Source organism: Microtus ochrogaster, chromosome 2, assembly GCF_000317375.1.
Source record: "Microtus ochrogaster isolate Prairie Vole_2 chromosome 2, MicOch1.0, whole genome shotgun sequence".
NCBI lineage: Eukaryota > Metazoa > Chordata > Mammalia > Rodentia > Cricetidae > Microtus > Microtus ochrogaster.
In genome coordinates, this window is record NC_022010.1 from 72,347,289 (window position 1) to 72,364,940 (window position 17,652).

Here is a 17,652-nt window from a genome sequence, read left to right on the forward strand (position 1 = left end):
CACTGCGCATGTGTTGACTCAGTTCCTCACCAACAAGCTGAGCACTGCGCATGTGTTGACTCAGTTCCTCGCCAACAACTCTGTGGTATAGCTAGGATAACCCACAACGAGCCGATGAGGGAACAGAGGCACGGTGAAGACAAGTAAGTCGGTAGCTTTGTTTAAGACACAGCAAACAAAGTAGGACCAGAATCCACGTTCTTAACCGTTCTGTCTTCGCCTTGCTGGACAGGGGGTGTTTTTGTGTGACCTGGTGGCTAGGACACACAGACAGCGTAGCTTTAAAAATAGAAGTTTACTCTCACATAGCTCTGGAGCCTGGAGTCCAAAAGCAGGCCAAGATGTTGGCAGGGTTCGTTTCTCCTGGGCTTACGACCGTGTCTTCTTCCCGTGTCCTACAGGACCTTGCCTTTGTCCCTGGAAAACCATGATGTCGTCCCTGGAAAACCATGTCTATCTACATATGGTTTCTTCTTAAAAGGACACTTATGTCATATTAGAGTAGGATCCACTCTGATGGCCTCACTGTACTATTTAAATACATCTTTGAAGACACTAACTCCAAATTTAGCCACATCCTGGGATCTCCAAGGTTAGGCTTTCACCCATGAACACTGGGAGGCACAGTTCAGACCATGTCAGAAGGGACACACGCTCGGGGCAGAGCTAGGTTTGGGCTGTATTTCAGGAAGATCTTGGTGGCAGGAAGGAAGAGTGGCAGTCCTCTAGTATGGTGGCACAGAAGTCATCCAAGGAGCTTGGAAACTGCCAGGGTCCTGGCTGACACTGTTGAGACACCAAGTATGTCTAACTCTCCAAAGGGGACCCGTGTCCTTCCCTTGTAAGGCTCTGAGTGATTCTCGTGTCAGGCAGAGAAAACTTCCCACTCTCGAGAGAAAAGATGGTCTGGATACCAGTGTGGGAAGGAACAAGAATTGGAAACCACAGCTGTCCCAGTGCATGGGATCCAGGGCTTCCACAGTCCCTCAGCTCAAGAACTGGAAACCACAGCTGGCCCAGTGCATGGGATCCAGGGCTTCCACAGTCCCTCCGCTCAAGCCAGCTCAGGGCTGGCCTCCTGTCCCTGAAAGGCCATCTACACCCAGAGCCCACTGAAGCCCTGATGGTCTGTTCTCGGGGCCTCTGGAGGTGCGTGTGAGGCCAGACTATTGGAATAGACCCTTATTGGATGGAGGGGAGTGTGGAGTCCAGAAAGGCGTGGCTATTCCCACTATCGGAAATGCTCTCTGGAAACAGGATGATGAAAAGAGCCACGTGTGTTCCCAGGGAGCCCGCCATCTTTCCTCCCGCACTTCCTAGAAGGTCTACTTGAAGACAAGCTTGGCCTTGAAGCTCAGGCTCTCAGGAGCTGGATGCAGCTGCTCAGGATGGAGAGGTGGCTCAGAAGCTGAGCGCTTCCTGCCCAGTCAGTTTGGCTCCCAGCAATCCCATTCGGTGGCTCACAAACACCTGTAACGCCAGCTCCAGGGGCTCCACTGGTACCATTCACACATACATCTCATACACACATACACATAAATAAAAGTAAATCTAAATAAAAGAGCCCTGGCTCACCAGCCCACAGGAGACTGTGAAGGCTGTGTGATGGGAGGTATACTGCACCACCCTAAGGTCCTTCAGAAGGACCTGGCAACACCCTGGGCCCTGACAAACTGGCTCCTTTGGAACACAAGAAATGCTTCCAACCTAAGATACTTTCTGTCTGTCTGAGCGGCTGCAGGTCCTACCCAGGGTTGCTTCTGTGAGGCCACCACACTCTTGGGGGAGACTAGATACCACATATGCATGGGACCAAGTGGTAAGTGTGTAGCCTAGTTAAGTGATTATGAAGCATGTGTCCTGTTTTGGAGCCTTTCCATAAACAGTAACTTTTTTCAACCATGCCACCGTCCCCAGCGTAGGCTTTGTGCTGGGTTCTCTGCCACACACGGCGAGAGAATGAACAAGACGGTACACCCATGGCCCAGCTGGGGAGGGAGGCCGATGCTCGAGGCAAACATGGACTGCCACCAACACCCGACACCTCCTCCACAGTCCCCAAGAGTGAGGGCTGATGGAAGATGTAAGTGTGCTAAACAGACTGTAGCTTACAGCCAAGAAAGAGATGGGGACCCCACAGCAGGCCAGTTCTACGAGGGGAGTGCCATCGCTCTTGACGGTGTTTGTCCTGTGATGCCTCACCCCCTTTTGTGGTTCTGGGGAGAGAATCCAGGGTTCCATCCATGTTAAGCATATGTTTTTACCACCGAGCCACACCCCTAACTAACTCTCTGCAGATTTATTATTATTATTATTATTATTTAACTTCATTTTCTTTCTTTTAAGATAAAGTCTTATGTATATCAGGATGGCCTAGGAGTCCCTAGGCTGAGGGTGAACCTGACCTTCTCACGCCTCTGCCTCCGCCTCCCAAATGCTGAGACTCCAGGTGTGATGACCACGCCTGCTTATGTGGTGATGAGAATGAATCCCAGGGCTGCGTGCATGCTGGGGAAACACGCCACCAACTGAACTACGTTCCCAGCCCAATTTATTTACTTCTGACAGCATTTAATTATGTATCCCAGACTGACCTGCCACCCCATCATAATCCTCCTGTCTCAGCCCTCCGAGGGCTGGGATTACAGGCATACATCTCACAACAGACTCTTCATGGAGTTCCTGACGTGAAAATCTGAAGACACTAGGCTGGCCCCGCCCTCAGAGGACTCAGGCTAATGAGGAAGATGAGTCTGTCTTACAGTCTGCAGATAACCGCCCCCCCCACACCAAAGGTTCATGTGTGCCCAATCCACAAGAGGGAACCGGCCATTGCTTGACTCATGGACGTCATCTAGTAGCATTTTCTAGACGCTGCAGACTTAGACGGTGGCTTAGTCGGAGGAGGATGACGAGGGGCATGCTTCTTACAGGTATCTGGTCCCTGACCTCTTTCTGTTTCTAAGCCTTGATGAGGGAAGAGACCCAGCCCTACAAACTGTCCTGCTGCCACGCACCGTGTTCGGCCTCACCAAAGGCCCACAGCCACGGAGCAAGCTGAATTCTCCGTAGATGAGAATGCTAAATCTCTGGCCAAAACAAGACTTTCTTCCTTGTGAGTTCCTCCTTAGGGCCCTGTCACAGTGACAGAACGTGTGAGTGACTTACCCAGTGTCCACGTGTGTGTGTGTGTGTGTATCAGCCTCCTGGTCTCCTTGTCATGTATGAAAGAACTTCATGGCAAGGTAACAACGGCGGGGAGGACGGCAAAGAGCAGGAAATGGGGAACAAGGGGGGACATGACGCGTTACTGGGATGTACCAATGACTTAAACTTGAAGCCAGAATTCCAGTAAGGGTGTGTGTAGCATATGGGGGCAAAGGAAGATTTGGGGCTGGTTTAGACCGGACAGGTAGGGTAACTGAAGGCTCTATGGACCCAAGCACCCTGTGCCAGCTCCTAACTAGAAGGTGGCACATGGGAGCCCTAGGGAGCAGACCGTGCCCATGATCTCTCTGAATATGGCACAGTTCAGTTCCACATCCATGCCCCGTCAGTTCCCCGGTGCATGCCCAGGACGCTGCCCGAGGGCACAGATGTGGGTTCTGACCCTTAGCGCCAGAAAGGTTTTCAGGTTGGTAGTCCACGATGAGATTATTGTGTGTCTAAGACCATGGTCTTCTGACTGCAGCCAGGGATGAGACTCCCAGGGTTCCCTGCACTACAGCACTGGCCTTGGGTCACACTATGTCCTGTGAGCTGGTCTGCTGGTGTCTCCTCCTACTCCTACAGGTTCAAAAGCAGGCACCACACCTGCCTGTGTTCCAATGCCCACAGCCTTATCACCAGTCAGGGGCCATACTCCTGTGTGTGTGTGTGTGTGTGTGTGTGTGTGTGTGTGTGTGTGTGTGTGTGTGTTGGGGGGAGCAACAGAAGGGAAACTGAGGCAAGGCAGCCCTCTGAAGCCTTTGTCCCAGCAAGAGGAAGGGAAGGGTAGTGGAAGATTTTCTTCTGTCTCTTGAAGATGGGCTGGGGTGAGGGTTCCCACTAGACAGTCAGTGGGGGTTGGTTACTGAGGGAGGTATAGCTATGTAGGGCTTCCCATGGGGCTGTGGGATTCCAAGGCAATGCTCCAGAGAGCAAAGATCCCTGCTTGGCTTTGCCTGCTCGGCTGCGGCCAGTCCCCTGCTCTGGTTCAGCAGAGCAGAGGCCGCCAAGGTCTCCTTCTTGTCTGGGTACACGCAGCAGGGTGCAGGGGCAGTGTGTTTCTGGGAGCCCTAAGTGTTCTGGGTACACGCAGCAGGGCACAGGGGCAGTGTGTTTCTGGGAGCTCTAAGTGTTCTGGCGCAGCTGCTCTTGGGAGCACACAGCTCTAGTGAAACAGTACAGCTACTTTAAAAAAAAAAAGTGGCTGGCATGTCTAGCGGGAGCAGGGGGCAAACGTTCCATTCTTTGCTGGCAGGAGACTACAAGGCCACGGAAGGCGGTGATGAGAAATACAGGACCCAGTGACATTTGTCCAGGTTTATTGTGGAACCCTGCATGGGCCTGCCAACCGTCCATGGTTGTGGTATTTTAAAGCCTTGTACATTCCACGGCCCTGGCTGGGCACCCCACCGTCACCCGTGTCAAAGAGGCAGTTGGCACCAGCGGCATGCGGGGAGACGCTGGCATGAGACAGTGTCAGCACGGGTCACACCTGTGGGAGAGAAGCTCCAAAGGCTTCCGTGGCCGGAAGGTAGGGACTGTGATTTGTTCCCAAGGTTGCAGGGGGTCAGGGGGGCTGTCATTCTCTCTGCAATCTCTCATCTGGGAAAGTAGTTGTGGGGGGGGGCAGGGGGTTAGAAAGCAAGCAGGAAGCCACAGATTGAAGCCAGAAGACTCACTGAGCATGCAGAAATCATTCGTCCCCCACGTACTGGGTGGTCAGTCACTCACTGGTGAAGCCCAAAGAGCTTCAATAACATCCCAAGACCACAAAGAGCATAGAGTAGCAGAGCTGGGATCCAAACCCGTGCTCTAAATGGCCATCCTAGAATACCTTCAATGCTACCAACGTCCAAGGGTACAGCTGTGCTGATTTCCCCAGAGTCAGCTAGTAGATTAAACTGTCTGTATTCTGGACCATGGTCTTCAGGCTGTGGCCAGGAATGAAAATTTAGAAGCCACAGTGGCCCAGAGCGAGGGCATCTGGGACAGGCCTGGCGTCTTTGGGAAACTGGGCTGCAGTCAAAAAGGGCCTAAGGCTGAGGTAGTCCAGTGTGGACCGTAGGCGATAAATGCGTGACGATGTGTGGGATTCTCATCATTCCCAGAGGTAGGAGAACTGCAGGAAGGAAAGGGGCCAGCTCTTATCTTCCAAAGTGACAGCCATCAATAATTCTGAGCAGGTGCTGCAGGAGGCAGGGCTCCAGAACAGACAGGGATGAGAAGGGGGTGAGCCCAGCACTGGGATGGGCAGATGCTTAGAGGGTACCCCTAGACCCTCAGTATCCTCACTGTCAAGTGAAGGGCTTGTGTCCAAGATTCTAAGGTCTCAGCACTGTCAAATACTCTTCAGGGGACATCTGTCCCTCACTGCCACATCGTGTCCTTTGCTCCTCTGGTATGGCCTGGCTGAGTGTGCAAGTGGGACAGCAGCATGGGGAGGGGGAGCAGAGGCCTCAGGAGCACACAACTTCCTCATGCCCTCTGGGAGGTCACAAGCGGCTCCTGTCCTGGTTTTGGAGAACTCGGGAGAAAGGAGCGGTCAGCCTAAGCAGATGTGGCTACGCTGAGGAAGTGTGTACCCTGCAAGATGATGAGTCAAGCAGATGTGGGAACTGCAGCTGCCAGCCTGCGTGAGAATCTTCTAGACAATTCTATCTGCTTCGAGCTGGACTCGAGTTCAGGGTATGTTAGCAAGCCACAGATAATGCATTCAAGTCACTTTCTCATGCGCACGTCCGGCACACACACAGAGACCCTGAGGGCACAGAAGAGCAGGTGGGTAGCATCTGGTTCCTAGGTAGCGCTCGTATAGAACCGTGTAACACAGCATACATGGATCTTACCAACGATGGTCATGTCTCAGAAACAAAGCCTTGGTTTTAGTAAATCAGGCATTTTTTTCTCATGTCTGGGAGTTTTCAGTGCAGAGCACAGAACCTTCAATGAGAAGCAAGGGACTGGCTGAGACAAACCATCTCAGCTCTTCCCAGGTTTTCATTTAAAAAGGGCCCAAGGAAATGGTGGCTAAGTGAGATCCTCATATAATGGCATTCTATATTTTTTCTTCTTTTTTCTGAAGCGTTTTATGTGTTAGCATTTTTCCTGCAAAACATGTCTGTTGTGCACCACTACACACATGCGCATGGTGTCTGTGTCAGATCCCCTAGGGCTGGAATTATGGCAGCTGTGAGCCCCATATGGGGGATCAAACCCGGATCCTCTGGGAGAGCAGCCAGTGCTCTAAACCACCAAGCCAAATCTCCAGCCCCCAGACAGCAGGTATTCTCTATTTTCCTAGCCATTTACTGGAGTGTGTGTGGTGACACTGAGAGTCAATAGCATCCTGAACTATTTCTCTTGGGTATTTTGGGGGTCAAAAGAAAAGGAAGAATAAACAGATTAATTTGTAATTTTGTCAAAAGGAATAAAATATTTATTGTCGCTCAGAGATAACTTTCTATGGGATTGTTATCTGGGCGGTAAGCTTCCCAGATTGGCTTGAGTGAAGACTGCCCAGACCCAAGTCCACAGCCCTGGGTCTCAACACACACGGGGAAACACCAGGGCAGCGCTACTCCTGGGAGCTTGCATTTAAAGGAAGCAGAAACTAGGGTGTCATCTTGGCTTCTCCTACAGATGTGTCAAGAACCTGGATTCTGGTGTATTCTATGGTTGTTTGAGCTGCTCACACAATGGGTGTCTTTGAGTGCTTAAACCTATCATGTGGCAGGAAATGATACATTCTTTGGGGTTAAGTCATATGAAATTGCTGTTTTGGGCAGGGCATGGTGGCACACTCAGCAGAGGGATTTTTATACACATAAACACACACACTCATCACACACGGAGTAAATATAAAATTAAATAAAACCCAAAAACCTAAAAACAAAAATCAAACACCAAACTTAGTACTTTTAAACCTCAAGGGATACTTTACTGTTCAATCCAACTTTAAAAGTAGAGAATATAGGGGACAATCAAGATGTTTTGAAAAATAAAAAGCAATTGTGGGAAATGTTTTACGCTGCACACACATGATATGAGCTTCAAAACGGGTACACATATTCAGCAGTAGTTATCAGGGCAACTTCAGTAGCCGTGTGTGGAGTGACCACGTGGGTCAGGACAACCCAGTGAACTTTAGCCAGAGTGGCCAGTAGGGTGAGACCAGGGTTTCTCTGCTCAGTCCTGGTAACATGCGAGACCTGATCACTCTGCCATGTCAACTGTGCTCTGTGTTGTAGGATGACCCACAGGATGCTAGGAGTGGTCCTCTGCCTAAAACCCACAGGGCCAGATGGGTTCTTCACAGTCGGTGCTAACGGAAGGGATGGGAAGGAAACCTGTGCCAGTCCCCAAACTCGGGAGAAAGACTAGTGGAACAAACCGTGAGAGGGTACCGGAGGGAAATGCGAAGACATCACCCACCTTAACACGGCATCCCACCATCAACCTGAGCACTGGAGAAGGAGCACTGCTTAGACAGTGAAGAGGTCCTGGGGAGGAGATGAGGATGCAGACTGATCACTGTCACAAGGGGCTGGATGGGAGACAGGCAGGGCCTTGCCCACCTCCCACTGAGTCTTCCCTGTTCTGACATCTAGGTCCATAACAGTTCACCTGGCTCACTGGTCTCTACTTCAGTATTGCCCCTGCCCCTCCTGGTGGGGGCCATGTCTGCCCTGTGGCAGCAGCGCCCTCCCCCAAGCACTGGCTGGCCTGCGCATGCTACAGTTCACCCCCACTCCGCAGAACGTAACACACACCCATAAAGATTCATATGGACTTTGTTGTCACTGCTTCTCTCGCTAGAACCCAACAGGGTACCCAAAACACAGGACATTTATTACCCCTGCCTCAAAACTTTTTGCCAACTTTTTGCTAAACTGTGAAGGAAGGGCAGGAAGGCCCAGTGAGTGAGGTTCAGGAGGATAGCGCCAATCACGTGTCCACCAGGGCTAGCGTGTCACCCGTGTGTCCTGTGCCGATTTGTCTCTGTAACTGTCACAAGAGTGCATAGCTGGCGTGACCCCAGCCTGGGGAAATGTGCAAGTCTGCCTCTATCCATGTGTCTTCTGGTACTCACTAGCTCCTTAGATGACACAGTTTTCCACCAGTGTTTGTGCCCCAACCAAGCCACAACCTGTCAGTGTGTCAACACCACAAACTAAAATTCCACTGAGAGAGTTGACAGCCTAGCTGGTGCAGACCTCCGCACTTGGAAACTAGTATTCTATAAGGAGCCACGGTTTACATATTGACCGGACAGGGCTGGGGATATCAAGGAGTATGTCTGGATTCACACGCAGCACGTGGGTAGCAGGCCAATGGCTGACACCTGTCTGGGTGGTGCCTTCACCACTGCAAGATTCCAACAGCAAGAACACAGAGACATTTCCATCTAACTTTTATATGAAGAATTTAATTATCTATACACATAACTAATCCAAAGGTTGTATTACAATTGTTAAAGCCGCAGTTTATATATTTATATATTTTACATTCATATCCACGAAACACTGAAGCGCAAGTAGACAAGGAGGGGCTGCCCTGTCCTTTGCACCATGTGAGGGGAGAAGAGCCATGACACGGCCAGCAGGGCGTCTCCCCAGGAGGGAACCCAGAAAGACAGCAGTTAGCTTACTCCTAGATGGTGCTTCAGGCTTCCCCAACCCCATTGCCTGGGCTGTCAGCAGTGGTATTTTTTCCTTTCCTTTCTTTTCTTTTTTTTATTGAGAGCTTCCAACTAATGTCTAAAGACAAACATGGCTACAGCACAGTTAACACACATGTGGACCAGGAGTGCCATTTCATATTAATCTGTAGAAACTCCACAGTCTAGTTAAAAATGTAAACACTGGAAATTAATTGCAGGGAAACTATACATTCTTTCTTGTCAAGAAAATTACTTGTTCAAAGTATTCCATGAAAAGCAACTGGAATAAACTTCCTGTAACAGAGACTGTTGATCGGAACCACCTTGGCGGTGGTGTCTTACCAATGTATGGTATGAAAATACGCCAAATGAAAACCTCGAAACAGACACCAGTCAACTGGATAAATCTGAGACCAAACGGAAACACAGGTACTTTCTCGTGTGGCTACAAGATCACCGTGCAAACTAAAATCAACGCAGAAGATGAGAGCACTGTGCACGGCGGTTCCCGCGGGAAGAGCCACTTCTTCAGTACAGATGTGTTCCATGCAACAGCTACACGACATCACAAGCAAGCCTGACGCCTATTTAGGCAGGCGCTCTCTACACATCTTCAAAGCGGTACACTCAACTCCTCTGCACTCTACGGTAGGGGAAAAACCCCAAACTACACAATTTAGTTGGTAACACTGGACAAAATGGAAGAAAATACATCAAGTCTCAGATTTATGGACATTTGGAACAATTTTTAATAGCACATGCAGCATTCCTTGATAGTGTGTCTTTTTGCAAATCCAAAATAGCAAAGAAGTAATTGATTGATTTTTATTAAAAGGCTAAAATACACATTTAAAAATAATCTCCAAACCACTGAGAGCACCTGTGAAGGCAGGGCAGTCAGCTGAGTGAGTAGGAAAAGCCAGCAAAGGACCCACCGCCCTGGGCACTTCTGCCAGTTTGCTCCTGTCTCTGCACGTAATGACTCAGACACTGCGATCACATGCAACTAAGGTAAAATGAGGTAAACTGCTCTGCAGTGAGTTCTTCTACTCAGAAGGCAGTAGGTGATCATGCTGCAAGTCACATGATCAAGGCTGCATCTCCCATCATCCCTCTGGGCAGTGATATGGGATAGTGGGTCTCTTTGAGGACTTTCAAGCCTGAGGGGGGATGGACAACATATGATTCCTAGAAAAAGGAGGAAAACAACACATAAGCCAAACAAAACAATGTGCAAAATTCAAGCTAGGAAAATGAGTCAGGCATGTACACAGCATGGTGCCAAAATGATTAAAAAAAAAAAAGAAAAGAAAAAAGAAAGGGGGGAGGGGAGGGGGACATGCTACAGAAGGAATGAAATTTAAAAACAAAAACAACCCCACGGACTAGCCTTGCATCACAGAAGGTCTTCAAAGAGACTGTTCAAATGCAGCAGTGGTCTGGCTTCCAGGTCTGCAAGCCAGGCTCGGCAGAATCAGAGCAATGCTGCATGTCTTATGGGAAGAGGCCAGGAGGCCAGGAAGAGAGCCGCCAGGGCACTTACATTGCTGGCTTGGGTCCATGTCCGTGGTCAGCTTCACGTAGTTGGATGGGAAGAGCCCGACCTGCCCATTGACTTCTCCTTTCCACCAGTCGGGGTCCTCCTTGTTGAGGACGTTGATGATCTGGCCCTTGCTGAAGGCCAGCTCGTCATCGTTCTGTGCGGTGTAATCGTACATCCCGATCACTTGGCACACTGCGGGAGACAGGGCGGTGTGAGCAGCTACGGCCCAGCGCACATGCGCAGCAGCAGGTACATTCCCGGGGCAGAGGGGGCGAGTGAGGGCAGCGGGGCCTCACTTTCCATGGTGTGGCAACAGAGGAAGATGAAGGACTACATTTTTAAGATTTTACCCTGTCTTAAATGTCACAACGTCTTCCCCTTTCACAGCGCCTGTCAGCAGACAAGGGAACCTTTATTCTGAGCGCGGTGGAGGGACTTAGAGCGCTGGCTCTGGAGGACTGGCTGGTACCACCCAATTCCCACGGCAGCGCAGTGCAGACTGCCAGGAGCCAGAGCATGTCTGTATCTTAACTTCTTCTGTGGTGCTGAAGATTGATAGACAAGTGCTCTGGCCCTGAGCTTCCAGCCCTGGGCCTGGTCATTCTAAAGGTGGACTATGGCTCTCACTTGGTCTGCGGACACTTCTGAATCTCAGTAAAAAAGAGAAACCAGCACTTTAGGAGGCAATTCTGCTGTATATTCATGTATCAGAGATGACCACACCTCAAGAACAACTTTCCTTTTCCTTTAATCCCAGTGTATTGACCCATTCTCACTGCCTGGCATCTTCATTCTTAACCAACAACCTATATGCAGCTTCAGGGTTCTCAAACTCTCCAGCTAAGAGAAGAGAATCCTTCTGCAGATGGTGTGGGGCTTGCAAGCTGACAGGAGCTGATAGGAGTTGATAGGAGAGGGGTCTGCCAAGTCTCCCAGGGGACAGCAGATTCAGATGGTACCCACCCCGCTACTGCCCACACAAGGCCTCAGCTCATGCACAGAGGACAAGTTGGGGATCAGGGTTCAGCCACAACATTTTAGGTCCTGACATTTCTTGCAAGGACAACAAGTTTAAGCTAGTTTCACAGGGGACATATAAAACAGACATCCAATCACAAGGTGATGATGGAGCAAAGCGTCCACAATCTCCATAGGGGTCACCAAGTCTAGGCCACTCTTCCACAGCTAACTCACTGTCTTAGATCAGAAAACGGACAAGCCAGCTGCAGCCTTCTGCCATTGCCTGCCCTCTAGGAAAAGATACAACAATGTCCTGCCCACTCAGTGAGCCCCCTCTCTCCCCAGCAGATGTCACAACTTTATTTTAGGGGCCTTTCTGTTGCCTTGCCCAGTGGCCCAAATCCCAGGGTAAAGAGTGGGAAGGATATCAAGAAAGAAATCTGTCTTTAATGTCACAGCATCCCCAAGTCCTTCAAGAGTCCAACAAGGGTTCTGCAGTGCCCAGCACAAAAAGGCTATGGAGATGCTTGGAGCTTTTGAAATACATATTCCCGGTCACACACCGACTGTGGGTCAGAGCCAGCAAGCACAAGAGCTAAGCACATGTGACAATCACACGAGACATCACTGAATGAGAACCCTGAGTGGTAGCGGAGAGACCCGCAAGCGCCTTACCTGCCGGCAGCGCTGCAGACTTGGGTAGCTCGGTTGGGGTGATTTTGCTTGTTCCAGGGCTTAGAAGTTTGACATAATTTGCTGGGAACCAGCCTATCTGGCGCTTTTTTCCTCGAGCCTAAGAAGAAAATAATAATGTTTTACAACAAAGCCCATCATTCTCACACAACCTGCTTTGTAGCAGGGCCTTGTACAACACTCACACTGAGCTGAGATACAAAGAGATACAAACTGCTGCATGTTCAAACATGGCCGTTCCAGTCAAACTGCGGTAGCCATTGATGGGCAGAGCTGGACTATGTAGATCACACATTCAGGATATTCTGTAATGTAGCTAAGACAGAAAGCTACGGGCTGGAGCGATGGCTTAGGGCTCAGAGCACTGGCTCTTCTGGAGGACCAAGGTTCAATTCCCAGTCCCACTGGCACCTTACAGTTGTCTGACACTCCAGTTCTCCACGGGCACCGGGCACACAAGCGGTGCACAGACATACATTTAGGCAATACTCATACACATAAAGCTAAAATTATTTTTAATAGGATAGAAAACTAGTTAGCAATCTACTGCTACAATCAGGTAATACAGACCTTCTGATTAATGTCATGAGTGCTCAAGAAGACCTGGGCATCAGATGCCTTGGTCTACAGGATAGCTCCTGAGACTACAGTGTTGTTATTCTTGATTTTGAGATGCCTAAATTGAGCTTGAAAAGAGACACAACAGTCCCAGGGCTGCAGACTCACTACCATGCCTGAGTTCTCCATGCAGATGTCAGACAACGCATAGCGTCTACAGAACACATGTATTCAACTTGACGCTGTTTCAAAAACCATCAGGTTCCCAGATGGCAGCAAGATTTCCCACTGTCTTAGTTTCCAGCATCGCGCACATTCCCGACTGGCACCCTTCTCCTGCACTCCACAGCCTGATTTGGCCCAAGAGCCCTATAAGGAGCATTTTTCCAGTATCAGATACGGCAGAAGATGTGGAGGTATGAAGATGCAAGAGGCTATCCTTGTCTATTCCTACTGTCAGGAGAAAGAGCACCACACAAATGCACATGCACACACACACACACACACACATACATGCAAGTCTCCACAAAAAACCTGATAAAAATACCTGTCAGGGCAGAAGATTTAGTTCAGCGGTTAAGAGCACTGGCTGTTTTATTGAGGACCTGGGTTCAGTTCCCAGCACCCTCGTGGCAACTAACCACTGTCTGCAATTCCAGTTCAAGAGGATCAGGTACTTTCTTCTGGCTTCCATGAACACGAAGCACACACATGGCACACACACATACGTGACTGTGACACCTATTCCCCAAATAGATAAATAAAACCGATACCACCTCACACCTCTACCCTCCACTCAACAGGTCATTAAGGAGAGGCTGGGTTAGCTCTAGCGCACAGCTAAGATTTGGTTGGTCAGATAGGAGTCATGTCCTTGGCTCCAGTACTGCCTCACTCTGCACGATGAATCTGCTGAAGAGGGCTGTGTCTGCTTAGCCACTCCCGCTCCAACGGCAGTCAGCTGTAGACTGCCCTCGCTCTGCATGGTGAATCTGCTGAAGAGGGCTGTGTCTGCTTAGCCACTCCCGCTCTAACGGCTGTAGACTGCCGCAAGGCTCCCAGACTCTTCTGCCCTACCCCTAGCTTTACAGGGGCAGGAACTGAACTCCTTCCCCTTCTCTGCTGTGTGTCTCTGCTGTGGAGAGTCTCCGTAAGGGACATTCCTGGACACACAGCAAGCCTCCTACTTTCCTGTGAGGGCCAATGCTATTTAACACTGTATTGATGTGCCAGGGGTGTGAGGGCTAAACTAAAATACACGCTTCTTTAAGGAGTCGAGCCAGAGACAATCCGAGTGTGGAAACAAAAACAGGCGTGAGTCTAAGTCACAGCCCAGCACTGACTGTGGTCAGAGGAGAGTGCAGTGCTGCTGGTTCTAAGAGCCCTTTGGAGTAAGTGAGGAACGGCTAGCCCTTGAGGGATCAGAGGCCCAATCAGAGGCCCATGGGAAGGGCTCAAGGCCCAGGGGTGTGGCTGTCCCAGACAAAGTGTCGGATGAGACAGGGTGGGCATGCTGCTGCAAAGGGAAGAAGAGGCAGGTCCACAGGGATGGTGAAGAAAGCGGCAGGAGTCATGACAGTGCTCTGAGCAGGAGAACGCATGGACCAGAGGCAGGCGGCAGTCAAGACACAGATGCACGGGGATGGCTGGCTGGACTGAGAAGAATGGGAGCCAGGACTGGGCCACAAGCCTGCAATCCTAGCATCTGAGGCAGGAACAGGAGACTTGCAAGTCTGAGTCCAGCCTGGGCTACACAGTGAGACCCCGCCTTAAACGCAAGTTGAGGCTGGGAGTGGTAGTGTACACTTGGGAGGCATGGGCCGGCTGGTCTATATGGTAAGCTCCAGGCCAGCCAAGGCTCCACAGTGAGACATTGTCTACAATGAAAGAGCAAGAAACACTGCAGCTCCCTACTCCTCACAGCAAGCGGAATGGATTTCTGGGAGCCAGGGCTGGATTCCTCAACAAGTATGCTGCCCCTGGCCAGGATCTCTGGCTGCCCACCAGACAGCTCCCTGTGTAAGCCTATGGTCAGTCATGCTACAGACTATGGCTTTGCTTCAGGCCGAGAGTACTTCTTTCTCCTATGTCCAGCTCAGCACAGTATGGGTCCTCTTTCCTCACTGGGAAGGGCCTGGACACAGCTGTGAGCAGAGAAGCATGGCTGGGGAGCTGCAGCCAGCCCTTCTCCTCCCCAAGGACGCTCACCACCCCACCCAGTCCTCTGCACTCAGTGGCCAACACCCGGTCTCCTGTCTCAGACTTATCTGTCTGTCACACCATCCTGCTCAGAGCCACACGAAAACTGGCTAATGGGATAAGCAGACTGCGGACATATCACGATGGCAAGTTATCACGGGCTCATTCTATAGGGACACGGGTTCTCACAAGGGCGCTGCTATAAATGACCAGGTCACAAGTGGGGCCCTCCTGTGTTATCAGCAGGCCCCAGTGCTAGACCAAGGAGAAACACTGTATGCACCCCTTGTATACTAACTGGACAGCTGCTGGGCACTCAGCCCTTTGCAGGCCACTAAGGAGTGCCTATGTGGTGAGCTGTGGCCCACACTCTCCTTCATGAAGGGAGGAATGCCAATGGAGCGAAGCCAGGTGGAGCCTGCAGTCCCAGACTGGTGTTCACTGAGTGAGAAGAAGATGGAGGGCAGGAGCGAGGCATTTCCTGTGTAAGGGCCAACAGGCCAGCTCTTATGTCATCTGCTCCTATGTGCGGACATGCGTGTATGGTGGTTCCAGCTCCTATGTGCGGACATGCATGTATGGTGGTTCCAGCTCTTATGCGCACCTGCTCCTATGTGCGAACATGCGTGTATGGTAGCTCCAGGGCTCCCAGAGGCTTGAAACACAAGGAGAGTCCAGTCTCATGTTCACTAGTAATGCTGGAGCACACTTAACTCCCGATAATGAGGAGATAATGGCAGAGCACAGAACGTGCCTGCACTGTTTACGAGGACCCCCGCTAATGCCTACCCCAGCTGCCCCACCATCTGTGGGTCCTCTCTACCTGGGTATCTGTGTGTCTTCTAGCCCCATCCCTTCTAGCCTCCTCACCCTCTCTCTTGTCATTTGTTCCTGAACCACCTGACTATCAGGTTCTCACATCACAGTTCTTAAAAAAATCTATTTGTAGTGTGTGTGTGTGTGTGTGTATGTGTGTGTGTGTGTGTGTGTGTGTGTGTACCCAAAGAGGCCAGAAGAGGTCATCAGATCCCCTGGAGCTGAAACTACAGGCTGTTAGCTGCCTGAAGTGGGTAGCAGAAACCTATTTCAGGTCCAATCAGAGTCATTTCTTTAGTCCCCAAACCATGGTTCTTTAACCTAACATATTTCAATATGTAATATCAGTGTTTCAAAATCAGTATTTCAGGCATGTGTTAAAAAAAAATGAACCCCAGTAGAAAAAAACTGAGCTGTAGACTAACTGAGCTTTAGGGAAGTCAGCAATGCTGTAGTAATTTGAGCTAGCCTGGCCTCTGCACCCCTCCCCTGGCTTCCTTTCATACAGAGTCCAGAGGAGACTCTGATATTGTCACTATCTCTTGTACCCCCTTTCTACAGGTTTAGTCGTTGATGTTTTGAAGGGTGCACCCTTCCCTGTGCTATTTAGTTCAATATCCTTCACTCTGCACTTACCTGTTTGCTTGCTTAGGATTAGACTCAGTTGGTGCAATTCTGTTGACACAAATGGATGCTGTGACCTTACAAGGTAGCGTTTTGCATGAATACTGACCATTTGTCCCCACTGGTGATGGCCATTTAATCACCTGACTAGATAGTGCCCCAGTTCTCAACTGTGTTACCATTGTATGCTTTCAAATAACAAGCAGTGTGGTATCCTACGACCATCCTACTCTGTCCCATGATAAACAATAATAACCCTTCTACAATATCTGTGTCTTGAAGTGAGAGTTAAATGAGTAACGCAATTTCGATACACACTGGCACCGAAAACAACATGATGAACATATGTGGTCTGTGTGGAAGGACACCGCCATGTTGGCACGTGGTAAACCACTTCTAACAAAACACTACTTTTGCGTTCCAGGAGGACACATGAGGATGTCTTGATGCATTCCCCGCTCTGAGAACCAGACACAGGACACACAGGAGTCCCTCGGCAGGTGCAGGGCCAGACAATGACACTCTTTGTATTTTGCAGTGAAATAACTGTTCCTTGAGACTTTGCAAATTTGCGCCTGGGCGGAGATTTTTACATAAACAGAGACACTAACCTGCAGCTCTCCTTCCCACCATCCGCCTGGGTTCTTTTTCCGTATCAAAATCAGCTGGCCAGGAGCCAGGGTGAGCTGCTCGGGACCAGTGGCCGTGTAGGAAGCAATAACCTGGGCAATTTCTGAAAAACAAGATCAAATGTTGTAGCGTGCTGTCAGAGCGGGGGAAGGCATTCCTAGGATGACACGGCCATCTCCCAGGACCAGAGGCACCGCGTCTTGGCCTCTCCCGGAAGACAGTGCAAACACACCTCTCCATTCAGCTCCCCTGCCATGAAGTTCCATCCCGCCTGTCCTATGCTTCCTGTCAAATCCCACAGTTACTATGAACCCCGATGAAGGGCTAGGTGCCTGCTCCCCCTAGCTCTGTGAATCTCAAGGATGTTTCCCTCTGCTTGGACACTAGTAGGGGAAATTTGATTTTCCTCAGGAACTTGGCTGCAGCTCACTTACACATGGCTTAGGACTGTCCAACACAAGTCAAATCAGCCATGGCTCATATTCTAGGAGCTATCCATGCATTTATGGTTTGAATCACAGAGCCATTACTTTAACTTCTTTTTATTCCAAGTTACAAGAGGAACAGAGTCATGAGAACTTAATCAAAGATAGTAATTCTGTATAGGAATAAAGCATGCGAATGTGCTCTAGTTTCCTGGATCTTAAAAATCCTATGAGAACACTCCCGGCAGGACCACAGCCGAGACTGAGGCTGCAGCTCCCTGCACGCGGAAGTGATAAGGAACAAACTGTTTACTCTTCTGCACTCACCCTCATCTCAA

At 50.1% G+C, this 17,652-nt stretch overlaps 1 protein-coding gene across 5 annotated transcripts in view; it reads right to left on the reverse strand.

Annotated features, from left to right (window-relative positions):
- The window catches only part of Itsn1 (intersectin 1), a 180,310-nt gene that overhangs the window by 30,843 nt on the left and 131,815 nt on the right, over positions 1 to 17,652 (reverse strand). For all 5 annotated transcript variants that reach the window (XM_013352721.2, XM_005345191.3, XM_013352716.1 and 2 more), the window contains 3 exons: positions 16,871 to 16,992; positions 12,045 to 12,162; positions 10,410 to 10,601 (listed from right to left, as the gene is read on the reverse strand). In XM_013352721.2, the coding sequence (XP_013208175.1) occupies positions 10,410 to 10,601; positions 12,045 to 12,162; positions 16,871 to 16,992 (432 nt within the window). The remainder of the gene's footprint in view (positions 1 to 10,409; positions 10,602 to 12,044; positions 12,163 to 16,870; positions 16,993 to 17,652) is intronic.